The sequence below is a fragment of the Hippocampus comes genome, unplaced genomic scaffold (genome assembly GCF_001891065.2).
Source record: "Hippocampus comes isolate QL1 unplaced genomic scaffold, H_comes_QL1_v1.1 scaffold360, whole genome shotgun sequence".
Classification (NCBI taxonomy): domain Eukaryota; kingdom Metazoa; phylum Chordata; class Actinopteri; order Syngnathiformes; family Syngnathidae; genus Hippocampus; species Hippocampus comes.
This window is the reverse complement of record NW_017804810.1, coordinates 89,743-115,898: the sequence shown is the minus strand read 5'-3', so window position 1 is coordinate 115,898 and position 26,156 is coordinate 89,743. Positions and strand designations below refer to the sequence as shown.

General features: G+C 43.1%; 3 protein-coding genes across 4 annotated transcripts in view; all 3 read right to left on the bottom strand.

Annotated features, from left to right (window-relative positions):
• The window catches only part of sema5a (sema domain, seven thrombospondin repeats (type 1 and type 1-like), transmembrane domain (TM) and short cytoplasmic domain, (semaphorin) 5A), a 90,226-nt gene extending 82,650 nt beyond the window's left edge, over positions 1–7,576 (bottom strand). Inside the window, exon 1 of the mRNA XM_019863398.1 lies at positions 7,479–7,576. The gene's annotated coding sequence lies outside the window, so the exon portion shown is untranslated. The remainder of the gene's footprint in view (positions 1–7,478) is intronic.
• Positions 7,577–14,439: 6,863 nt separating this feature from the next.
• timm21 (translocase of inner mitochondrial membrane 21) lies at positions 14,440–16,421 on the bottom strand. The gene is made up of 6 exons (XM_019863347.1): positions 15,972–16,421; positions 15,795–15,857; positions 15,573–15,670; positions 15,358–15,431; positions 15,185–15,290; positions 14,440–14,696 (listed from the first exon to the last, which is right to left on the bottom strand). Exons 1-6 carry the CDS (start codon positions 16,282–16,284, stop codon positions 14,604–14,606), a joined length of 747 nt encoding a protein of 248 aa, XP_019718906.1. The 5' UTR covers positions 16,285–16,421; the 3' UTR covers positions 14,440–14,603.
• Positions 16,422–16,684: 263 nt separating this feature from the next.
• Positions 16,685–26,156, bottom strand: part of neto1l (neuropilin (NRP) and tolloid (TLL)-like 1, like) — a 34,078-nt gene continuing 24,606 nt past the window's right edge. Inside the window, exons 7-13 of one of the 2 annotated variants that reach the window (XR_002167427.1) lie at positions 23,525–23,607; positions 22,505–22,650; positions 20,258–20,371; positions 19,468–20,092; positions 19,167–19,241; positions 17,195–17,252; positions 16,685–17,091 (exon numbers count right to left, since the gene is read on the bottom strand). Coding sequence is in view for 1 of the 2 variants with exons in the window: in XM_019863338.1 (XP_019718897.1) it covers positions 19,181–19,241; positions 19,468–20,092; positions 20,258–20,371; positions 22,505–22,650; positions 23,525–23,607 (1,029 nt within the window). In the remaining variant the exon portion in view is untranslated. Of the gene's footprint in view, positions 17,253–19,166; positions 19,242–19,467; positions 20,093–20,257; positions 20,372–22,504; positions 22,651–23,524; positions 23,608–26,156 lie in introns of both variants that reach the window. The other variant, XM_019863338.1, reaches the window with a different exon arrangement.

The following is a 26,156-nucleotide window of genomic DNA, read 5'->3' as shown; positions in this document are numbered from 1 at the left end:
CAAAAATATTTGTCAACTTATGGGTATGTTAGCTCGTTAAATCTTCAAGGTTACACTTAAATGCCAATGTTAATTTAATTATTAAATCTAGATGTGATATATTCCAAAGGTTCAAAAGAAATGGAACTGTTTGCGGTCTCAAAAAATGAAAGAGGCCTCTTCCTACTTTCACATTCATAATAAACCGGCACAAATAGGTAAGAGCTCAGCAGATTAGTCGATTCATCGACTCGTCGGCTTTCCCGCTCCGCAATAGAGCCTGAAGTCAATTACGTGCCAATCACGTTTTGGCAGGAACAACACAGACGCCTAGTAGGAAGCAAAGGGTGAGGAGGGTGGCGGGTCGGTGCAGTCAACTCGAGGCGATGCCTCAAGCGTGTGGAAATATTTGACTATCATTGCAAAATACGCACGCCTATCAATGTAAAACGAGCGCCATGCACAGCAGGCATCTGAAAAGATGTTCGCTAACTCTTGCTGACCAACAGTAAATCCTCAATTTGCAAATTCAACAAATGCCAAACTGGAACAGAGCGAGGGTGGTAACGCATTATTGTCTTTTGTGTGTGCAATGCTGAATAATATGTTAGGATGCACTTCAATTCCAGTTTCAAAGGTTCACAAAAAAATCTTTTGGCAAATGTACGCACTCACCGCCGCTCTGACCTTCACAACTTTTCCTTTTCACTTCAGGAATCTCAGCCTTTCTTTCTCTCTGCATGCTTGGCTCGCGTGCACAATAGACGTGTTACTTGCTCACGGCCAAAATCGTAGCCCGCAGAGATACGTTTCAGAGCCAGTCTTCAGCTGTGAGATGTGCAGCGAGCAAGCGAGTTTCATCTTTAAAACAACCCCCCCCCCAAAAAAAAAAAAATGCAGTGTGTCTCAAGGTGCCGTAAGGCACAATGATGGATGATTGTTTCTTTCGGAAGGAGCCTCATACAAATGGAATCAAATCTTTACTTCGTGTGTGTGTGTCTATACTGTAAGGAGCCTCATACAAATGGAATCAAATCTTTACTTTGTGTGTGTGTATATACTGTACAGTGTCTGTGTGTGTGTGTGTTTTGTGCTCAGCATTTTTGTTTGGATGTGAGGCAAGCCAACTTCAATTGCCCTACAACCCAATAAAAATTTTAGGCTGTCTCCTGTTTTTCACCTGGTCCTGTGTGTGTGTGTGTGTGTGTGTGTGTGTGTGTGTGTGTGTGTGTGTGTGTGTGTGTGTGTGTGTGTGTTTGTGTGTGTGCGCGCGCGCGCGGGTTTCATCATTAAGGCTATAGAATACATGTTTTTGCTGCAGCGCGTGGGTTTCATCATTAAGACTATAGAAGACATGTTTTTGCTGGCCCACGTAGCGCAGTGACCAAATATTTTCAAAGTAGTGCCATGATGAAAGGCCACTTTTATCTTAAGAAGGCACCATGTTAATGGGAATAGGAAATCCCTGTGATGTCAGCTTCTCGTGTGACTTTGTTCTCCCGATGCGGTTTTTTTTTTCCAAAATAAATCAACAATTGAACGAAAAATTGCGATTCTCGTGTGACTTTGTTCTCCCGATGCGGTTTTTTTTCCAAAATAAATCAACAATTGAACAAAAAAATTGTGATTCATTGACAAAGTCCAACTTTAATCTCCTTGCAACTTTTACTTGACAAAACAAAGCCTGTTCTTCCACCACGTTTTCCTGACGGGTGAAGTCTTTTTTTTTGAGAAAATATGATTATTTTGTGAAATGGGGATATTTCTCATCATATTATAGCCGAGTGAATCAACACAACTTTTCTTGACACGCAACGTTTTTATTCTGGTCACGTGACCATCTTATCTGAACAAAATTTCCGCAACCTTGGATGACTTCTCAACACAAAGTGAAATGAATTCTTGTAAAACCTTCGCCAAACAAAGCATTTACCTTCATTCCATTGCTATTTTTATTCTCTCGTTACACTGGCAGCAGAATGGCTTTTCTCAACAACATAAAAAGACTTGATTCTCCTCACATGATGACTTTTTTCAACAAAATCCAATTTGTCAAAACAGGGATGTCAATTTCTTAAAAGATGAATCCATCCACATAAAACAGTGACCAAAAAAAAAAAAAAAAACAACCTCAACAGTAGATTGAGCTTTGTGGGCTGGAACCTGAACTTTTCCAACAAGCGATTCGTCATGCAGCCTCTTCTCGGCATTTTTCAAGCCTCGGGTCATCCCACAACTTGGAAACAACCACTGGAGACCCAACACGCTCATCTTTGCTGACACCGAGCAGCGAGTAAAATACCCCGCCTCTCACACGTACTGTACGTTGACCTGCGTGGAGCGCCGACGGTGATAAATGGGAGAAGAAAAGCAGTAGGAGTGGTGAGAATGGGGATGAATGAAGCGAGCGAAAACAAGGCAAAGGCCATTCCGGCTGTGAAAGCCGCGCGGCCATCTCTCATCCTCGGCTAACGCGCTCAATGAGCCGTCGGAGCCACGGCGCCAAGTCATTCCTCAGCCGCTCCGTGGCCCTTCCAGCGGCACCGGCCACGGCCTTGCGGGCTCCACGCTCTACTTGCGCTGTCACGCTCCGCGCAAGAAGGATTGGACCGGGAGGCCAGAAACATCACCGGCAAGGAGGAAGAATGTGGACCACCGGGGAAATGTGAAACTTGCCATCAAATTGTTAACAGCTTCATGTTAAAAGTCGACTTTGGGAACGTAACAAAGGATTTGCACCGTTACATGACTCAAGTGATCTCAGCATTGTTAAGGAAATATTTGGGGTCATCTTTCTCATTTTCTTTTCTTTTCTAAGCTGGTAGTATTTGTCCATGTCCCCCACTGTCCTCCCGCGATGTTCCTACCTAAAAGAAGACTCCCTTTCGTCTTTCCGTCGCCATTGGTGGGCGAGCAACGTCCACGGAGCGAGGTGGACTCGGCCAAATTCAATCACGGCCATTGAACGTTTGGAGGCGTGAGGTCTTTGGTCCAAGGGCTGTTTGAAGATTTAATTCGTGTCAAAATGAGGAAGCTGCAGGATGCACGGGGCAATCACCTCCTCCGTGGCCGCAGTTCACCGCAAAGAGTGCTGGCTCCTGATCGGTCTGTCTTCAGGAGAGACGACATCAGCAGGCAATAGTTTTATGGGGGCAACATTCGGGTTAAGTGAAGATAGCGAGGCAAAAATCTCACCACGGTTGTATTAAGAGAAAAATAAAGCCTCTTATGCAAGGTCCCAAGCAGTGTGTAATCCACAGTGGGGGGCAACTGGCGCCACCCTGAGCATTGGAATCTTCTTCACATAATCTTTGACATGCTGTTAAAAGGGCAGCGGCACCCGATCAAAGAATGGATACTTTATTCCTAGGCCCAATCTTGACCAATACTTGATGATATTAAACAACTACTCTACGGTACAGCAGCAGACTGCTGAGCACACACGGTTGCACAATTTCTTCACTGTGCAGCCATAAAGCTCTTTTTCTGGTTCGGCGACGCGGGGAACATAACATAAGAAAATCTGCAAACCGTGGTTCAATGTGTCCCGTTCGATATCGCCGAAGTGATTCTTGTATACGTCAGGCGTTTACTGCCCCATAAAGGAAAACATAAAAGAATCAGCAGGATAGAAATAGCACGCGGAATGTGCGTTAAAGGACAATTATCACAGTCATTACCGGGGTATTGTCATTTGTTATTATTCTCAGTCAAGCCGAGATCCCCTTTCTCCTAATGAGCTTGCGACGTGGCAGAGGAACTCATTAGAACGAATTGGAAAGACGGACATCTCTCATCTGCACATTTCTTCCGTAGGGGCCAGCTGCAAAAGCCGCCGTTAGACGGTATTTGCCATTTCTCTCTCTCTCTCTCGCTCTCTCTCTCGAGAAACGAGCCACGTCGACGAGAGCAGGGGACACCTGGATGATTGTTGATTCATTCCATTTAGCGCCGTCAATCCAGTAATTGTGTGTTCCCAGTCCGCAGAGTCGCCGCAAGCTGCATCCATTTTTTTTCTCAACATGATATCAGAACAAAATAAAAAGGACGCGCGTGCCTGTTTGTTTTCGCGATGAAATGCAAATGTCAAAACCCGCGGCGAAAAGTCTTTGCCGTCGGCTTTGAACATGACGTCCGTGAGTCGCATTCAACTTCTTCCAGGCTGTGTTGGACTGGATGAAAGCAAATAGCTCAACACTTCCATTAGGGAGTGCCGTATGGATGGATGAAAAGAGATCGTGCAGATATTTCTGTGTGTTTCAATTTTGCGATTAGAGCTACAACATTTTCTGCAAGGTGCATGGGGGAAAAAAAAAGTTTTTCAAGGTAACTGAACAAAAATTCCCACCGACGCATGCAAAAATCATCTGGGAAGTGTTCCCTGTAGAGCGGAGGGACGCTGAAGGACGGCTGCTTTCCTGACTGTCTCTACGGGCGAACTTTTCTTTGCAGATAAAGTATTGCACTTACGGATGCCTCCGTGAGCCTTTTTAGACAGTGCAACAGTACAAGGTTGCTTATACACACAAAAAAGAACATTTTATTATCTCCGTGTTGTGTTACATTATGTTGTTATCCACTTCGATGTCTGTTATGTGATGTCCCAGCATTCTTGTCAAGACAGGGGCTGAAAAGTCCAACGTGTCCTTCACCTGAGCAAACGGAAAGATCCGTGTGTGTGTGTGTGTGTGTGTGTGTGTGTGTGTGTGTGTGTGTGTGTGTGTGTGTGTGTTTGCTCATGCTCAAGAAGTGATGGCATTTGGTGAACTGTGCAAAGACAAGAAAGGAGTCTGCAATCCAATCAGCCCCAAGTCGGTCCATTTCAAAGCCAGCGCACACACATCACATATTGTATCATCATAACAGAAAGAGAGCAGTTGTTGAATATTGTAAACAGATGTGCAAGGTCGAGTAAACAAAGACGGGAATTATTTCATCTCATCTATTACTAGACACAATTCCTCGCATCTGCAGGGTGATGAACGGAAATTGAGACGACGTAGGAGTTGACTCGTCCATTCCAATTACGGTGATGGAGAGATGATGTGAAATGTGAAACACACACACACACACACACACACACACACACACACACACACACACACACACACACACACACACACACACCTTGATCCATAATCTAATTCCTGGCGGTCTGCTCGCAAACGTTTCAAAAGTGAACCCTGGCAGTGGAAGCGGGAATCACGGCACCGTGAAGCTGATTAAGAGCCATTGATGCCGACGTGTAGATTTTCGGCCATGCACAACAGCTGTAGATCTGTCAAGTGGCCATTCCTTCCTACTCGCGCGATCCACATGTTGCCTGGGTGAGACCCGCAGGGGGCGGTTTTGGCACACCGAGTGGAATTCCACTTGGTGTGCGGAATGGTCGGACTGGCTGTCATCACTCGTCAAGGCGCCGGTCAAGGCTATAAAAGTCTGTCTGAATTAGCTCCAGAAGCTCCCTGGCAACTTGCCGCAAACATCAGGACACAATACGGCGAACGCCGGCTGAAGCTGAGCGATGGGAATCGCTCGGAGTTCCTTTTCAGCAACACGGTAACAGTCAGCCTCGCTTCTGCGATTGCTCTTCCATTTTCTTTTCCGCTGTCTGATCATCTCAAGTACAAACAAGCAGTAAGCATAGAAGTCCTACTTCTGCGTGGACTCTCAAGCATTTGAAAAATTAATGTTAAAAATCAATATGTGTGTGTGATGCTAGGAGTAGGCATTCTCTCTGTCCATTATATTTCATCATTCAATTGTGGAATCGAATGTGTTTTTTTTCTGAGGTTCCATATGGTATTTCAAAGTTAATGCATGGTGCAGCTCTTGGCAAACACGTCCCTGTTGAGCTAAAATACTTGATAAGGAAATGCTTTTTGTTTTGTTGCTATAATTAAGCATTTAAGGCATATTATAAACGTATACACTTCACTGGGACCGAGCATCCAAATAAATTCCAATAGACTTCCCTGTAAAAAAAAAAAAAAAAAAAAAAAAAGAATCATAATCATTTCTGGTCACGTGTATTTCCAAACAGTGTTTGGAGCCAAAAGGCTCACAGAGGAGTCTTGGCATAGATGGATGGTTTGCTCCACAGGTCACTGTGGTGACAGCCGACCGGTGCTCCCAGACAAGATCATTTCTCATGTTCACCTTTCATCTTTAAGATGAAGCCACCAGAGGATAAAAGACACAAACTCCCAACTTTCAATTTGGAGCAAAATCAATCTAACTGCGGGGACTGAGATCGTGCACTTTTTATACAAAAGTGTGTCATGATTTGGCGAGGGATTCATAGAACCCAAAGTCAATTAGAACACTCCAATAGGAGCCAAGTGCTTTTTTTCCCCCCACCTTACTTAAGCCACAAAAACACACTTCTGCACCCAAACCTCCCCAACTTTGGATCATAGTTTATGGACAAACAGATGAAAAGAAGTTCTCTCGGAAAACCAAGTCACAGAAGACGAAACCAATCAAGACAGAACACCAACAGGCTGCAGACAGCAGCCGCCAGCTGCTATAGAATTGTCAACTAATCAGGCAGTTTACAGTGGAATCACTGCACCTTGCTGTCTATCATGCAAGCCCGGAGCCCATTTTGATTTGTCTCAATCAGAAATGAATTACGGGAAAACAGGAAAAGCATACAAATGTAAATGAAAAAGGCCATTTCAAATATGAATATGTGCATGTGTCCGTTTTATTTGGTGAAGCCAATGTGTGTGTGTATGTGCACACACCAAATATTTTTCTTGAGTGTACAGTTGCCTTGACATTGGTAACACAACACTTTTGTTAAGCCAGGCCAATTCCACATTTCCAATCTTAAAGAAAACGTCGTGTCATGTTTGTCTTTTTTTTTCCATGCCGTCTATTAATCAAAAGTGAGCAAAGTGTGCAAATGCGGCCGCAGGAGAGCAAAGCGACAGGTTCAAGGCACAAATGGAATAACAGCCAGCGGAACAACACTGCCCTCTAGTGGAGCGTATGCAGAGATGCAATGGTAACCGAGGTACCTTCAGTCAATGCCGTAAAAATTAAGCGGTGCAAACCTTGATCAGAACTTGAGATGCAATGAGAAACTCTGCAGCGTTTACCATCGACCCACCGGTCACAACATAATGTCTTTTAAGGTGGAATGAAAGAATTGGCCTCTACCAGGAGATATATGTCATATCTTTCTCTCCCAAACACAAATTAGTACCAGTTTGGACAGACCGAGCTGACAGAGGTTGAAACTGAACAGTATTGATTTTAGCATTTGACATTATTCAAATTGGAGAAACTGTCATTGTGACAACAGGACCAACGTCTTGCACCGTGGCTAAAAGTGGCACATCACTGTTCCGTGCAAAAAAAATCAAACAGGAATTATACATTGTTTTGGCACATCCGCACGCCCAATAAGATAGCAATGTGTAGTCAACATGTTTGTGGAGGCTGGCTCATATGGGCCGCACAGACCAGTTTGTCACAAATACATGACTTACCTCGACTTGTTTGTTCCTCTCGTCATCCTCTTTTGATTATTTTTCTTCCTTTGCGTTCCCTGATTGATGAGTTCATTTTGATGTGCAATATCCGTTTTTTTTTTTTTTTTCAGCAAGCCTGCTCGTAGGGGGCTCGCCTTCAACGCCCAACGTGTCATTGCAATCACTTTTGTGAATTGTGTGGTTGATATATCAGCCGTGTGTCGGAGGTGCAAGCAGGTCACAAATCAATAAATGTCGGGAAACATTGCCGGTGTCTGTGACATATTCACAAATGCGGAAGCATTTTTTCTCCCACTCCCTCGGACCGTTCGCACCTGATACGAGGGCGCGGCTCATTAATACCGGGGCACCTGCGAACTAGAAAAACGCCTTCAAAACAAAACAAAACAAAAACAATCCAGTTGCATACATACGAAGGCCCTTAAGGTGACATGGAAGGGGAAAAAACAACAACTTTGAGACAGAGTGCGAGACAATGCAAAATTGTTTTTTGCCTGCCTCCTACCCGCCAATGTGGGTAGGAGGCAGTTTACATCCCATCACCTCTGAGTAAAATCCAAGCAGAAGATCAATGGATGCGAGAAATATAAATAACTTTTGATTTCAACAACGCATTGAAACCGCAAAATGTTTGAGTTTTGAAAAAGTATCACTTGGAGGTTTGTATAAAACCCTTCAAATTATTGGCCAACAGTTTGGTGACTTGAAAATGATGCGGAGGGCCGTTTGCACAGAAAGGAAAAAATCATCTGCATAATAACAGTGTCGAACAAAGAAAGGCGTGGAATGGTCAACCAAAATAAACAACACATTTACAGTATTTTCAACAAGTTTAATGCAGTAATGCCCCCCCCCCCCAACCCCCTCAAAAAAAAGCCACCCCATCAAAATGTCACAACTTGATGAGATTAAATTCAAATAAACTGTGCTGGGAATGAGCAGGAAGTTAAAGTGGAGACCGAGACATGAGAAGACACTCACACATGACGCTTGGATATAAATCACTTGTCATGTGGCTGCAGTTGGTGCTACATTTTGCACATTGCCTCCCCCACATCTTCAAAGAACCACAAGGAAAAAAAAGTCAATCACAATTCCAACCTCTCAACTACAATCAAACCGTGAATTTGTCGACAAGCTGACGGAAAACCAAACAGAGGCAGACTTCCAAATGCAGTGAAATCAAATTGGCGAAATCGCATGGCAAGGACAACGTAACAACAGAAAGTGAGCTGACCAACCTGTGGTAGATTCAGGTAGATAAGAAGCTGAAAAAATAGTTTTGGGTTGGTTTTCATTTTGCAGTATTTCAGAAAAGAACAAAAAAAGAAAGCAGGAGTAGCCCTTGAACACACAAACTGAAAGGACTCTCATACGCACGCTCAAAGTCACAATATCAATCATCGAGTATGTTGCTGCAGGGTTTTCAAGACAGTCAATACAGTGGCCGAGCCATTTCCGTAATTCATTTTATCATTGGATTATACGTTGCCCACTTCAGTTCAGGCGTGACTGAATAAAATATTGGAAACACCCATTTGCGCAACTCCAGACAGCACCACAAAGCACAGCCAGCTAATAACACTCAACAAGCGGATTAATTGTGGCGGCACCGATGTTGGTTCTAACCAGATGTACATGATAAATTGACAAAATGCTCCCCAATAACCTCTGCGGGGAGCCCCTTGGCACATGAAACAAAAGAATCCACATTAAAAAAAAAAGAAAAAAAATCTTGCGAAAACCAGCACTTTGAAAATATACATACATACATACAAGCGGGTATAGTAAAGCCCAGAAAACGTATTTGGCCGCAAAAAAAAAAAAAAAACAAATTATATGTATCCTGTATATTTTTTTTATGGAGCGAAAACTAACGTGACAAAGTGACATTACTGTAAATTGAATAATTTTATGAAACCTTGTGAACTGTGGGGATTTACAGTATTACGGAAGAGTAATTTATCGTTTACAAATACTGACGCTAACTGGGTCTCTGGAGTGTCTGCCTCCCCACTGCTGAAGGTGTGAAATTACACAACCAAGTGAACTTTCTGTTCGCTGTACATTTTTGAAAACGTGTCTACGAGTGAGCTGTTTTGCACTTCTGCCCAGCTGTTATAAAAACAATGCTTTGTAATAGCTCGCCACTCTCCATAACCACCCCGGCCGGCCTCTTGCTGCTGAGGGCCGTGGAAGAGGAGATGACCAAACTCGGTTGACCTTCTACCGAAATCCGGATTTGCCATTATTATGTGGGGTGGGATGAGGGCTGGCTCGTTGATAAAAGCCAGCTGGGCACCCAAATGACGATTTTTGCAAGAAAAGAAATAGTGTGCATAAAATGTAATGTCTTTTTTAGATATATATCTCTCCTTGGGGTACTTTTGATTAAAGCATGCCACATACATGTGACGAAGACACTTCGGCGCGGTTTTAAATTGTGAAAATAAATGCATAACATCTGCTTGCTACTGTGATAGTGCATAAAGGCAAAAATCATGACTGTAATAATCATTCTGGACACATATTTGGATGCTCTTCGACACAGTCATTTGCCCCAAAATGTAATTCTGTCTTCTTTAGAGTGCGCATGCTTTGAAAGAAACCACCGTGACAAAAAGAATTCTCAGTCAAAAGTGCAACTGAAGAACGGGCTTGTGTTTGCCAACTTCCCCAATCGAGGTTGAAAGCGGCGTGAAATGCGCTACACTTTGAGGTTGAAAATGCGAACAGTATTTCTCTTCATGTGTCTTGACTCTGCTGGAGTTTTGACATCAGAACTGTCACGCTCATGGTTGCAACAGGTCAGGTTTTGAGGCACACGCGGGCTTGCTGATGTCATCTGTTATGACCAAAAAGATCACATGCCTACAAAGTAGAAAAAAACAAAGGCGAACCAAACTGGGCTCAAAAGACCACTGAGCACACATTTATAAGCGTGTGTCCACTGTGGCGCAACCAAGAGCAAGGCTGAGGTTTGTCCGTAGGAAGGCAGTATGGGGGGGCAAATTGGTTTTGGTAATCAACCAGCCGGGCGTGCTCTCAAGAGTCGAACTCCGTGCAGCTCACTCGCCTCCTTGTTGGCGGGCCTGGGGCGAGGGAGACTGCGTATAAGGGGGCGGCGCCTCGTTGGAGCTCCCGGAGTGCCCTCCCTCAGAGATGAGAGGTGTGCGATTGGAGGGCTGAGGGGCGTCGGCCTCATCGGCGTGGGCGCACTCGCTGTAGGGTGGTGGTTTCAGATCGTCTTCTGGAAAGGAAAGCGGAGGGGGTAGGAATTGCGTTGAAACAAAGGGCACAAAAGCTTTCAAAATTAACCAACGCTCTGAGGGCTGTGGCGACATTCACACATGGCACGATTGTGGCCAGGACAGATGAATATTTGTCTGGCGGACAGAGAATAGATTCATTTTCCTTCCCATCTACAGCTAAAGCATGAAACTGACTTTGGAGACGAATCTCGCCTCCCGGCTATCGCCATAAGTGAACAGTTAAAAAAGAGATCATAGGAACCTTCAAACACAGCTTGATGGATCGTGCATGACAGAATTGGGAACGCGGAGTCATACGCAACCATAATGCATCCCACTGGAGACTATTTCAATACTCGATGGTATCTGGACAGGTACCAAAGCATCATGCAGGTTCATCAACGGAACAATATTAGTTGATTTGAAAGCTGCAAAGAGCCAGAAAACCGAATCTGTCTTTCTGTTTGAAAGCGACAACGGGTGCGCTACCTCCGGACACTGCATCATACGGCGGCGGCATGTCCAGGTGGGACAAGGATACGGCGGGTGGCAGTGCCGTGGAGGGCTCTTCCTGTGACAGGTCATCAGGGACGCCATACCAGCTTGGCCACAGTGAGGTTTGCTGCGGGGGGGATGAAAAACCAATTACTTATATAAGCGGGTGTTTCTACACGCTAGTTAAACGACGCCAAACATATGTAAGTACATTGAGAAAACCTTTAGGGGATGCGCTATTCCGGTTTTACTCCACACATTCTGTCGTTTTTCTGAGGGTTCCAATACTGAATGTACTTGTAACGCTTTGCTTCAGGCCACACATTTGCAAACTTGACAAGCCAGCATATATTTTTCCATTTTTGCGGTGGATTAAGATGGCTGCACTCTGCAATGCCGCACGCTTATGAACCGCCGTGAAACTTGACCGATGTCAACATTTAGTTGAGAATCTATTTGATCGACAACATTTGTATTTCCAAAATAATGCTGAAAACATCACAGACTTGGACCGTTAGCCATCACTAATGCAATGGGGGAGAACGTTAAGACAAACAGGAAATTCCTGAAATGAGTCATACACATCATGACGTCCATGTTGCTGCTTGCCGGTGTTCCCCAGACACCTCAAGCGCATTTACATGAAGACTTGTGTGTCATTCTGACTGAAATCATCCCGAACGAAGATCTCGGGTCAGTCGGTTATATGTGACGTGATCTAGTCCGATCTGCCGTTCGTATGCGCCATAACGATCAGCCGTGTGACATGTGGACAACTTACACTCTGTCTCTCGCACATTTGATGGAGGTAGGCCCTCCCTCCGACAATGACTATCTGGGCATTGCGGGGGTTGCTCAAGTAAGCGGCGAGCTGCCTTTGTCTCGAGCGGTACCAGCACACGTAGAAGAAGATCTTGATGATGATGAACACTATGACCACTCTGTAATGATGGGGAGGGAGAGGAGGAGGAGGAGGACAAATCGGGTTACCCCATTGGTCATTCACGCTCAATAATTAGCATTGTTGCTATTCATTAATACAGGATACGCACATATACCAGTACAGCTCCATTTTAGTGAGACTTCAAGTCACTGGGCAGTGGTTTCCATAGCTGACTAACGATGGGAGTCAATTTCTAAACGGAAAATAAAACTAGTTAGGGCAAATAAACAACATGAATATCTGTCCAGGTTGTGAACAAAAAAACCAAACATCAAATCTTGATAAAAATGATTAATTGCATGTAAAAGATGAGAAGTGATGTCGGGTTAAAGTGACATTCAGCCAAAAGTGTTAATTGATTTTTTCTTTGGCTTTTACATAATTCTCCTGCAAAACATATTTTGTGAGCATTGATGAATTGTTCTTTAAATTGAGTTGGATCCCCCAACCATCCCAATGTGGTGACAATGAAAATAAATAAGACTAGAAGAGAACAGTGGAGTGATTACACATTAGCCCCACAATGCAGAGGTGCACGGTTCGATTCCGGCTCCGGACTTCCTGTGCGGAGTTTGCATGTTCTCCGCGCTCCTGCGTGGGTTTTCTCTGGGTACTTCGGTTTCCTCCCACATTCCAAAAACATGCATGACGGGTTAATGGAACACTCTAAATTGTCCCTGGGTGCAAGTGTGAGTGTGAATGGTTGTTTGTCTATGTGCGCTCTGCGATTGGCAGGCAACCAGTACCCTGCCAACTGCCCGAAAACAGCTAGGAGAGACTCTGGTACACCCGCGACCCTTGTGGGAATTAGCCGATAAGAAAATGGACGGATGCATGGGGAAAAGAGAATAGAATTTACAATAGGCGTGGAGTCATATTCAAAGAACCACTATGAAAAGAAATGGTCTGACTATTTAAATACACGTTTTTAGTCAAAAACGAGGACGTGAGACATGAGAAGGGTTTCTTCTCTTCTTCAGGTTACTATCCCATGTAGAAACTATGCAATACAATGGAGGAGATCAATTGGAAATGTATGCCAAGGGCCGCAGTTTGGACATCAGTGTCTGATTCAACAACACACAAAAAACTGCATCATTGCCAATCCTTCTCGAACACCGCGCATTTTGTAGATCAGCTGAAAAAAAAAACCACCACTGTGCATCCTTAAATCTAAATTCTACTCAACATATGTATTACTTTTAAATAAAAGGGAGTAAAGAATACAGTAATGAGGTTTGACTCTAAGCAGTAACAATCAAAAACAGCTGTTTGGGAGCAACAAGCGAGCAGCCAAAGCTCGCTGATCACCAAACTTTGCCCAGAACAAATAGGATGGACTTACTTTAATGCGGCGCCATGGAAGCAAAGTCCACCACGGTTGGTTAGCCGCCGAGGTGGCCCATTTGCCTGCGTCTCGTGCGGGGAGGTGATGCCAAGGAAGCTCGGGAGCAGCTGAAGCTATTGAAGCAGGCCACAAACACTTACAGTGGCCCCCGTTTACCCGACCATTCCGCCGAAAAGCACCTGGAAATGACCTAATGTGCAAGCATTTTCAACGCAGAGGACTTCCAGCTTCCTGGTCAAAATATAAATGGTTTAGATTGACAGGAAAACAAAAACTAAATCGCCTTGTAGTTTCGCTTAGCATTGTCCTAGTGGCCACTTCCAACAACGCCCACTCGAGTGGGCGGGGTTTTAGCTGTTGCCTTCGGGTGAAATCGGGAAATGCTCGATTTAACCGCAGAGACGCGCGTGACTAAATAACTTTTAAAAAGATGAAAATAATTCCGCGATTTTTAAAAACAAATTATTCGTTCTCTTATGTTCGTATTAACTGCACAAACTAAAGCCATGGAGACAGAATCATGTCGGACATAATAAGAGCCTTGGCCTTCTTGAGAATGAGCTAAATAGGACCTTTAACATTCACGAGGGTCTCAGAATGGTACATAAGGTCGCTGCATTAAAAAAAATGTAAAGGAGTCAGTAATACATTTGTTCAAGACGTTTTTTGATTAATTTATGACTAGAATCTTAACGCTTTTGCCCAACACTAACCGATTGCAAACACCGATTTAAGCGCCGACAATGACAGGAGGTGATCAGGTTTGAACACCAGTGGACGCTTTGTCGCCTTCAAGTGGTCATTATTGAAAACAACAACCTCACGCTTGTGTGATATTGAAATCGTGTACAATAAAAAAATATATTAAAATACAAATTAACATTAAAGAAAGCTATTACTTGAATTTAAACCATGTAACTGTTGATGTTCAATGCAAACACTTTTAATCAGAAAATAATGTTCAATTTGTATCCTCAGCTGTTTCCACATTCACAACATACAAAATACACACAGCGAGAATCAATTATTAGCCAGTGAAATATCTTGACTAATTGAACCTCTCATTTTGTTGTTTGATGCTGTTTTTATCGGTTATCTTCGACAATGATGGTCCGCCTTGGGTAAGTGTCTATGTCCACAAATATGTAGCGGAATTCATACTTTCCAGATTCGGGATTCTGCAAAAGAAGACATTTTTTTCTGAATGACAAATTTGATTACAAAACTCGACTGCATCCTGTGCTACAATGCATATAACATTACAAATTTTAGGGTGTATTAAGACAATGTTTTAGATACAGGATCGTGCATCAAGTATGATGGACAGGACAGGTGCATCTAAATAAAACAAATAACTTGAATATCACAGAAAACTTCCATTTTAGCATTTCAATTGAAACAGTGAAAATCATATTAGATTTACTAAACACTTGGTTAACTATTTCATGTTTTTAATATTATTTTGATGATTAAAGTTAATAGAAATAATGTAGAAATTAAGTCATATTTGGTCTTCTGAAAAGTATTTTCCAAATGTGCTTAATAAAAATATGAGCAACAAGAGTGTCACTTTTGAGCTGGATGTTTGAAATCAATGAATTTTTGTGTGATATTCAAATGTATTGCCTATACTCTTAAAGAAGAGATGAGTACCGGTAATACAAACCTCCATTGACTCAGAGTGCACAGTGCCTTTTAGCCCCGGTTCAGATCCCTCAATGTAAAATTTGAGTCTCATGTGTTTCAGTCCGTCCTTTAGATACTCCCTATGACTACAGTGGAAACACATAAGCTGACATTTATTGAACATTAAAATGTAATTGTTATCATATTCCCAACCTGATTTGCTGTCTTCTTCCCCGACGAGTCGTCTCACCGTAACACTTGATTGGTTCTCCGAATGCGCCAATTACCTGTATGTGAAAACAGCAACAATATCAAGGTTTTGTGTCCAACCTCTCAGCAGGCAATGAAGCAAACCTTCACATGTACTGTAAACAACCATGCATGGCAAGATATGTATGTACCACCTTCTAAGATAAAGTGTTTAGTACCTCTGGGTCTAATCTGACTTTGTTGAAAGCTTTTCCATAGACTTTATTTGGACTAGAGGAAGAAAACAATTCCTGGAAGACCACATACAGAAGGCCACCTGAAACACATGTAAAAATGTGTTAAGAAAATAGGACGAAACAACTGAACAACAAAATGATCTGCTCAGCATCTGTTCGTGACATAATCTCCTGTCTAATTGTTGTATTGTTTGTTCTATTTACCGGTCACTCCAAGTCCGATGAGTACGACAATCAAGTAGGTGAAATCCCGGCCAGCTTCTTTTACTGTATGACATTTTGCAACAAATTCGTATATTTAAAAGATGCAATCTAGAGTTGCAACAACACATTTACTTCACTTCTCAGTTACTAAAGAGTGTGTCAAAATGTATTGTTTACCTTTGTGTGTCGTTGACAGCTTTGGACTCCCACTCTGGTATTTGTACACTGATTTCTGTCCACCGTCTCGCTCCTCGCTTTTATTTCTTAGTCCGAAGTCAAGAGTAATACCTCTGCGTGACTGCAGTAAACAGCACAGAGAGTGACTATTACACGAAGGGGATTCGAGCTGCCAGTGGAAGGTCGATCTCGAAAGGACTGACTCCGTTTTGTGTGTGTGGATGGACAAATTGCCTGCTGTCATTCTGCACGTCTGCGTCGCTGTTGGCTTTAAATTCCGATACAGGACTTTTAATATCTGCATATACGCCATTCTTATACGTGTGTATCTGGATAGAAACGATATCCATAAAAGTTATTATAAACGGAACGTATTCAGACTATACCCGACTAAAAGTGCGCGACAGCAAGTGTGTCAAACCACCCTCGACTCATATATTATACGTCACATGCTAGGACTCATGGGAAGTTGAGTCCTAAAGAGGGAAGGGGCGCTTTCGACATCCCCAGGCTGCAAAATTATTGCTGACATTAATTATTTTGTCGCCGTTTGAAAAAAATATGTAGCTAAAAGAATGAAATCCCAGAATAAAAAAAACTACAGACATGACGACCTGAAGCTTTATTTATACGTACTTTAATGTACCATAAGCTATCTACAATGCACGTTGACTGAATTGATGACACAACACAATAAATCAGTAAAGGTTTGTTTATTTAAATATTCTGTCCAGCATTATCTTTATAATATCAAATCAATATGCAAATGACTCTCTTAAATGAAAACACAATGTAATGATCAAGAGTGACAAACTAAGAAATTATAATGCCCAGACATATGCTACCTATGAGAAGCGTTTATAAATGAAATTCATCACTTCATTTCCACACATCAACCTTTAGACATGTAAGCACCTCACACAGCACCCAGTCTATAAATAAACATGAAACGTTTAACTGAAGCATGAAAATGATTTGTAAAAACATGATTTATGTGTTTTTTTTTCTTCTTCATGAACTGCTTTACATTAAAGGTATTCTCTGGTTTCAGTCATTTATCAATGCTCCATTGCTAGTTCATCCTTGCCAGATGTGGTCCACAGGTACAGGAACAAAACACCTGTGTGGCGTGAAGCAAAGAAACAACTTGATGCGTTCGCCCCCTTCATCACTCTAATTACTCAGCCATATTAGTTCACAGAAGATTCACACGGGAGAGAGACCTCCAAATGCTGTCAAACTTGGCAAGATGCAGAGGAATGATGCACCTGTCTGATGTATCTGTTGAGAAATAAAAACACCATTACTTCCACTCCCTTCTTTTCTGGGCCTTGCATGCTTTTTTTTTGTTCCCTTTTCTTCTTTTTAGTTTTAATCTGCTTGTGATAAATTGGTCCAGGCGTACTTATTTTAAGCGAGATGTCTGCGACACTAAAACGTAGCGCGCACAGAGCACAAACAAAGTTTTCAAGATGCACTGAAATAATGCATGGCACACGGTGGTTTCAGTCAGTCGGTAATGACAGCCATCTCATGGGAGAAAAAAAAGAGAGGTCTACTGAAATGGAAGACCCATCTCGCAAGTAACTGGGACAAAGTTTCAATTCTCGCAGAGGTCATCATCCATCCATTTTATCCCCCATTGGTCCTCATTAGGGTCATGGGTGATCTGAGGGTGACTTAGGGCAGGAGCTGGAGTACACCCTGGACCAGTTTCCAGCCAGTCACAAGAGGAAAGGCTACTTTTCAAGAACTGCAGTGAGAATGCGATTGTGCGCAAGTATTTTGTGTAGAGTTTACGTACATACAAATTTGCTTTGCATGAGTGCATGTATGTTTGGTGCAGGTTTTAACTCCAAAACCAATTTTACAAGAGATGATCCCTCCCCAAGGCTGTTGTCTTAACCTCATAATCCTAACAACACCACAGTTAAATTTTTGATTAAAGCCAATGTGAATTTCCGGAGGATAAAAAAAAAAAAAAAATACCCATCAAGTTTCAGTTTGGTGGGCTACTCCATAAAGCAAACAAGAAACACACATTTCAAAGCGCTAATTATGTCTGTGAGCCACGGCATGCGTGCATGACAGATTTACATAATGAGACAAGTTGAACGAAGCAACAAAAAGTCAGTGCTTTATTGTTATTTAAGATTAATACTGTTACAAAGAATCAATAAGACCAGCCCTGAAGGATCGTTAAAAAAAAAAAAAAAAAAAACATCTTATTTTGCCTGAGTAGAAAAGTCGGGTTTTATACATAGGCATTAAGCTTCCTACAGCGATTGTTAGGAGACAAACCAGCTTGTAAGTATAGAAGAAAATGCGACACGATGTAGAATATAAGTGCGCACACACACACACACACACACACACACACACACACACACACACACACACACACACACACACACACACACGCACGCACGCACGCACGCACGCACACACACACACACACACAAACTAAAGTTGACATTTTTTTAAACATAATATTGTTTTCACACTAAAAGACAAAGAAGGCTGTCATGACAGACTGCTGCTTATAAACCAGCATTAATGATGGATTAAATAGGTTGATAGGCTCCAGCTCCTCCAGGATATGTGATACAGAAATTGGATTGATGATCGGGATGCCTTAAAAGTCTTTTTCCATTTTCTTGTGTCATTTCAAGCGTTCATCTATAAAATATATTTTGAAATACGAAAGTTGGGCTTAACTAAAATGCAGCCATTGACAAGGCTTGAGAGTATGTTTTGATGTCACCGAAACACGGTTTACGATAAAACCTCACATCTTGTCACTTTTTACAATATGTTGCTCATTTTTGCTGTTGGGGAAAAACAAAAAGGTTAATACATCATTACCAGTCGCAAATGGAAATCAAGCTTGAAAATTAAAGAAAAAAGTCCATGCAGATCAAGCATCCACTGAGTCTCCAGTTTTGTCCACCAGAAAAAAACAAACAAACAAAACAAAACCACATGCAGTAAAATTGAGCATCCCATGTTCAAACAAACACACCAAAACGGCCAGATGGTTGCAGGCAAGAAAACCATCTTAGTAAATTTAAAAATGAATTGTAAAAATCACAAACGGGGAAAAAAAACATCCATTCATCAAAGAAAACTGTGACCAACCAATGAGAACTACACAACAATCGACATCATCAAAATAGGTGGACGAGGAGGGCTTACCTTGAGATTGCATCTCAGACCCTTGTTGTGTTGTACTCTGATTCATGTTTGCTCAAAGAGCCAATGAGGCAGAACCTGAAATGTCACGCCTCTGTACTTTAACATCAGTTTGCAGACAGTAGACACGTCACAATGCAACCTGTGCCGCTGTGTTCTAACGCCGCATGCAGAGTTGTCTCGTAACAATGTGGAAGTGTCAGGAGCGGCGAGGAAAAGTGCATGCAGGCCTAAATTGCACAACCGTAACGTCATTAAATTCGGGCCGGTGCTCTTCCCTCATCAAAAATCTAGAGATACTGACCGCTGTACTGCCTTTTCGTGGCGTGAAAGCCGGTGGCTGGTGGTGGGAACTTCATCCAGGTCGTCGTCCAGGTCGCATCCGTTGTCCGCTCCCTCTTGCGAGTAGCTGTGCTTCATGACCAAGATGCTCCTACGGTTCGCCGCGCTCGGCAAGAGGGGCCGCACGGACATGGGCGGCTGCGGCAGGTCCGCGAGGAGGCCGCCCGCCGTCAGGTCCCGCGCGCTCAGATTCCCGCGGCTCCCTCGCCCGCTGAGGGACAACTGGGATATGTGGGCCGAGCCCGGGTTGGCGGAGGAGCCACAGTGGTGGTCGTGGATGCAGCGTGAGGAGGCACGGCGGAGGGCGTGGTAGTTCTCAAAGTCTTCCGCAAGGTCCACGAGGTCTGCTGAGGCAGCGGCGGCGGTGGCGCTGCGCAAAGTGCACAGCTCGTAGTGAGGCGGCTCAAAGACCTCTTGGAACATGGTGGGGTCAAAGTCCTCACGCCGCAGGATGTACTTTTTGCGAGGCTGCTTGATTTGGACGATAACGGAGATGATGAGGAGGAGAAGGACAATGCAGCAGGTGACGCCAATGATGGTCCCGTTTGTGTTGTTCAGGTTGTCCAGGATGTTGGCTTTCGTGTTCTCTGTGCACGAGCAGAGGCATTGTTTGTAAGAGTGAGTCCCAGGGTCATCAAGGCTTGCGCTTTTTGGGCACTCGCCATCAAAATAATTCCTTGAGGAAAAGGCTTTTCGGCCCACATCTAAAACATTTGGTACCTGTACAAAGATATTGGATGAACACATCTCACCTTTACACTGATTCTCATCCCAGGGGTACACGCAGTTCTGCTGGCCGTTGCACACCAGTGTGTTGTTTATGCACATGTTACTGTGACAGAAGAAGGCATCTGGATCACACGGAGCTGTAAATACAGATGGAACACAAAAGAGGAACACTCAGAAACACTTTTATTCCTGAAACTGAAGAGATTAAAATGAAAACAATGTCATTCACTTGCTCACTCTATCCAAAAATATAGATTTTTTTTTCACTTCTGTCAGATCATTATTAACGGCACCAAATCTGTAAGCTGCTTAAAATGTGCAAATCAGTTTAGGGGAAGTCATTTCAAATACGTCTGCTCCCCCAAAAGCCATCCCTTGTTTTGTTCTAATCTTGAAAATCACTTTTACTTGATGTGTGTGGATTGTGTCCATGACATCGGCATGTCCTACAACTTGAATCACTCGTAAATCTTTTGTCCACATTTGAGTTTGGTGCTCCTTTCTCATCAGCACCCGTCAAATTCTCAGCAAATCTCTCCCCCTTGGCTCCCCCTTAGCGTGGCCTTGCCGCAATCATCAGGCCGTCATCCCACGACTCTGCCCGTCGATGACGTCGGCGCAAGGGCGGACCAAGCCATCAAGTCGACGCGGTCATAAAATCAGTGCACTAATGTTACAGGCGACATCATCATGGAGTAATACACAGCCAAGGTGACCGACCGTGTTGTCACTTTATCCATCCATGCCTTCAACGGCAAAAAGATGAAATAAATTCCTCTGGTGTGGATTCTGATCTGGATTTGAACCAACACTTAATGGGCTATCCATTGGCAGACGCGCCCGCCCCTCCTCTATGGAGTCTAATTGAAAATTGACTGGGTACCTTTTAAACTAACACATCAATCAAACAACAAATACATATTTATATTTCAATCATGGAAATACTGTTAAATTCCCATATTTGCAATTTTTGCCTCTGATCTATGAATATCTGTGACTCCACAAACAGTATAGGTGTCATGGATAATCCAAATATCCGAGCGTCAAATACAATGCTTTAGCTCGCTGTTGATAACCAGTAGAGGGGGCCCAGTCTCTGCTTCTCACCTCTGAAGGCTCCTCTCGTCAAAGCCCAATCAGGGTGAGGCCACTGAGTGATGCTCATAGTTCTTGGACAAAATTATGACCAATGCGTTCGGTGATAAAAGTGCCCTTTTGCCCACACGTTAATGTGTTCCACTCGATACCGGAGGCACAAATTAATTTGCTAATTAGTAGAATAATTAGACAGTGTCTGCACAAACAAGGTTGATGCAGCAAAGCCCGTTGATGTTGCTTTGCGGTTTGCATTTCCAACAATCTACTACGACTATTGTCAATATTAATTTTGCTGTGAGAGCTCAAATGTATATATAATGTACATGTAGTGTGTATGTATGTGTGTGTGTGTGTGTGTGTGTGTGTGTGTGTGTGTGTGTGTGTGTGTGTGTGTGTGTGTGTGTGTGTGTCAACCTGAACGACACCACCATAATTACATGTACAAGCAGTTGGGGGCATGCACAGATGATAATGGTTGAATGTTTGCATGTGGGAATAGTGCGCATCCCGCAGAAGCATCTCAGGGAGTGAGCAGCTTTCCAAAAGCTGACGTTACCCTTTGGGAAAGCGCAATACTCGTAAAGGCCTAACAAAACTTAAAAAAAAAAAACCACTACTACGAGGAGAATGTCTCAGCTTCACTTTTAGTTTTACTGTGTAAGCAAATTGGAGGAACATAACGTCGCCTAACGGGCTCATCGTCGGCCTGACGTTCTCAATAAATGACATTCAGTTGTTTTTTTTTCGTCATTTAAAATAAACTAGATGTTGATGCAAAGTATGCTATCAACTGGTCTTAATACATCCACTTCTTATTCATGAACGCTGGTCCGAAATGTATGAACACAGTCACGCCTACATCATGTCACTGAATAAATGAAAGAACTGTTCCATGTATAAATTTGACAGCACTTCATGCATTTTGCAATGAGCACTCTTTTCTTGGTTTAAAACGTGCGACACAAGCAGAAGACTAAATTGAGTCACTCTCGGGTGCAGCTGTCCATTCGTCGCTGGTGATGCTGCTCTCACGACGGAGGCCTTTCGGCAGAGGTGTTGTCGTGACAACAGTGCACCCTGCCTCTACTTGGTGAAAAGGTCACGAAAAATGGTGACTTTTCAGCGCATTCACATAAACAGTAGGTGGATCATGTCACGTGAGATAGTCTTACGCTCTTGGTAGGTCGTGAAAAGGATGCGGAAGCGACTTTTGCGGCTGGCCTCATCTGCCCACATTCGAATGACACCCAAGGTCGACACCAACATGAGGTCATTGGCCACCGTAGAACAGAACTTGCTCTTCAGGTCCTCCACCGAGCTGGGGTGAGATAAGAAGTTCAGGAGTTGGTAAAAAAAAAAAAAAAAAAACCAAACAAAAAAAAACATTTCCCACACTTTTTCAGTGAATATTGTGTAAATGTCAATGACTACATTCAGTCTTGGTGGAGGCCATTTTAATTTGTTAACTGGTGACCACAGCCGAATATTGCCTCTCCCGAGATAAAACACAACTCCTTACAGTTTCCAAGCCCGCACTTAAATCTTCCGTTATCTGATTTTAACATATATTATCTTGAGAAGAGGCTATTGATTTGCAAGTAAAGCTGATTGAAGATATAAAAAAAAAAGCTTAGCTTCGTGCTCCAGGCAATGTTGGCCAAGTTATTTCTGAAAATGAAGACATTGCATATCCATTGTTTCTGAAATAACTCATGGTCTTGCACAACTGTCGACAACACACAAAAAAATTATAATTAAATTACCCGGCCCATTTCCTGTTGACATTTGTATCTATATTTTTTTTCACAGAATCAATCATTCACTGGATGTTTAGGATACCTTTCCATCTTAAAAAACATAGCTTGCAGTCCTGTAGCTACGTTTTATCATTATCATTATTATAATCATAAATATCATGATCACCATTGTTATTAAATGACATTGTTATTGTGATTAAAGGCGGGTGGCACAGTGTTTTGGAGGACTTTGAGCAATAAAAGTTTTATCAGTGGGTGCGGGAAAAAGATAAGAGCAACTTATCTTATCATCACATCAAATATTACATTCTTCATCTCAATGTGGAGCGCACAGACTGGGATTGTTATTTTTTACCCCCGAAGATAACAACGTGATTAGGCACCAATTACAAAAGCCATCTGAAAGTAGATTGAAACTGTGTCAACTCGTCCTACCTGCCGCCGTCATACACCGCCACAAAGTTGCGCTTGCATTCATTGGAATTGGCCATCTCATAGTCGAGGAAACGTAGGTAGATCTACATACAGAAAGGGAGACCAAGGCAGGAAACACACATGCAGACACACATGACTGGAAATCAAACTCTTAACCGAAAGCAGTCAACACAAAAACAATGTCGAACAAGAAATTGCAATTTTCACTGCACAAAACTACGCCAAAGTGGAAAAATGTCAAACACTCAAAATAAACTCACTGACTCCCCCAAAATCCAACCAAATAACCAATCTAGGTAAAAACAACGTCTCTCACCTTCTCTCTCGGGAATGCTTGAAAAATAAGGTCTGATTCAGAAAGTGCACCCCCTGATCCCACCCTTCTTACATCAGCCTCCGTGACTCGTTCATCAAGACAAGATCGGCCCATCACATCCGCGGTTCCACTTGGCTGCGCGCCGAGCCCGCCATCATTACGGTTAATGAGTCGGGCCGCTCATAAAGCGTGACAGGAGAACGTGACACTTTGAAACGTGCAAAGACCAAAGCTTGCGGATGGGGATGGATAATAGAGCCTGCGATTTCAGCACGGCTTCAGTAACGTGACGAGTGAGGCGGATGTCAAAAAGAAAAAAGAAAAAAAATTGAACAAATGGAAAGCAAAAAAACACATCGCGGATAAGTCGCACATAGGTGTCGATAAGATCCATACACAGTCCAGGAAGAGCCAATACAAGAGGTGCAATCATTCCAAATTCCGCCTCCATGTTGTTTAAAGTGAACCTCTCTGATGGTTTCAATCAAAACAGCGCATTATTCTTTTTGGATACTCATTCTGGATACCCTAAGTTTCAACAGGCTGACGAAATGCGAGCTGGTTTGCAATGCAAAGTTGCATCCATCCATGCACTATATGTCTTGCCTACGGCGTGGACATTTCTAAAACAACGGCAATGGGTAGGGGGGATTAAATCCCTATTAGTCCTTGAAGGCAGGAGCGGATGATGGAAGAGCTTCAAAAGACATTTTCTCTCCCCTCCGGGAAGGATGCCACATGGATTTTTAAGGATAACCCATTTTAATGTTGTTGAATTTTCTGAGCACGTCGGTTTGACAGTAGGATGGTCAAGCCCTGCAGTAAAATGACAGGAATGGGTAAAAAGAAGCAAAAATAAAGTTGAAAAAGAATGCAATGCCAGTAATTGTTTAAGTAGTTAAAGCATCACTCCAAATAAACTTTTTGAGATTGACAGATCTTGTTTTGTACATACAAATAATACAAACAAAAAGAAAAAAAATGAATGGGCTGTTATTTTTCAGGATGGCGCATGCCGGTGGACAAGACGGACCATGGATGAGGAAAAATCAGGTGCTGATTTCATCACAAACCCAAATGACAGCAATGGATCAAATAGATAACATCGGCAATTTGTAAGGCGAGAAGATGGGTTCCAGCAGGAAAATAGGCTGCCTGCTTATTGATTCCGCCGCAGCCGGCAATGAAGCAGAATCCATCACTGAGTTGTGGAGGAATATGTTCACACTGTGGCTAAAAGGCCCTCGTAATGGTGAGGTCCCGCTGTTCACCGCAGCCGCTGGCAACATCCATATTTCTGATCAATGCATGTAAAGATGCACAAAGTGCAAGGCAGCGGAAAGAGAAATGAGGCGATATTTATGGCTAAGACTAGTTGGAGGAAAAAAGCAGATGTTTACCTAGCGAATTAGCCAACTATTTGTTGCTTGTCCACATTAGCGTCGCGGGTGAGCTGTAGCCCGTTACAACTGCTGAAGACTCTTCAGTTAAAATTCGCAAAAAGGTGATCAACGAAAGCAGAGTCACGGTCTTAAAGTCTACGACTGTGCCTCGGACAAGCGTGCGAGACCACCTTGACCTTCTCGGCTCTGGGAAATGGCACAGACAGTTACATTTAATCGGTTCTAAACGTATGTACTTTATTTATGATTTTAACAATATGCGAGATGAATGGAAGCTCAATTTATTGGACAACAACATATTGCATGTTTTTAGATGAACCTCACAAGATTCTTTGAAAAAAAAAGCTTCGTTAAATCGGATATTTTATTCATCCCTTCTTTTCCCACATTGACTCTGGGGGTCCCCTTGCACTCTCTGGAGCGCTCCGATGCAGTTAATGAGAGCCCCTGGTATAGGATGTCATTATCTACCATCGCCGTTCTGTCTGGCACACCGAGGTAGTAGATCAGTCCAATAGTAGCATCATGGGAGGAGAAAATATACAGCGCTGGAAACTAGAATCGCAGTTTTGCTTCCGTTTTCTTCTTCTGTTTGTTTTATTTAAGACCGCTAAGCTCTACCCTTGAGGTGCCGTGACATTAGTCAAAAGGTATTTTGAAAACCTTCACCGTGTTTGGCAAAGGCACCGATTGTGTAATGCACTGTTCTTAAGTGCACGACTTGATTGTAAAGTTCTGCAGGCTGTGTGGAATCGTATCGTGCAGAGTATTCAAGGATATTTGTGCGAGGAAACAGGGCGTTGGGGAGATATACGACTTGGGGAATAAGTCATATAGGAGCTAAGCAGCAAATGGAGCCATACATCACAGTGGCGCCGACGCTATCAGGCAACGTGCGCACGTGAGGCTGCAG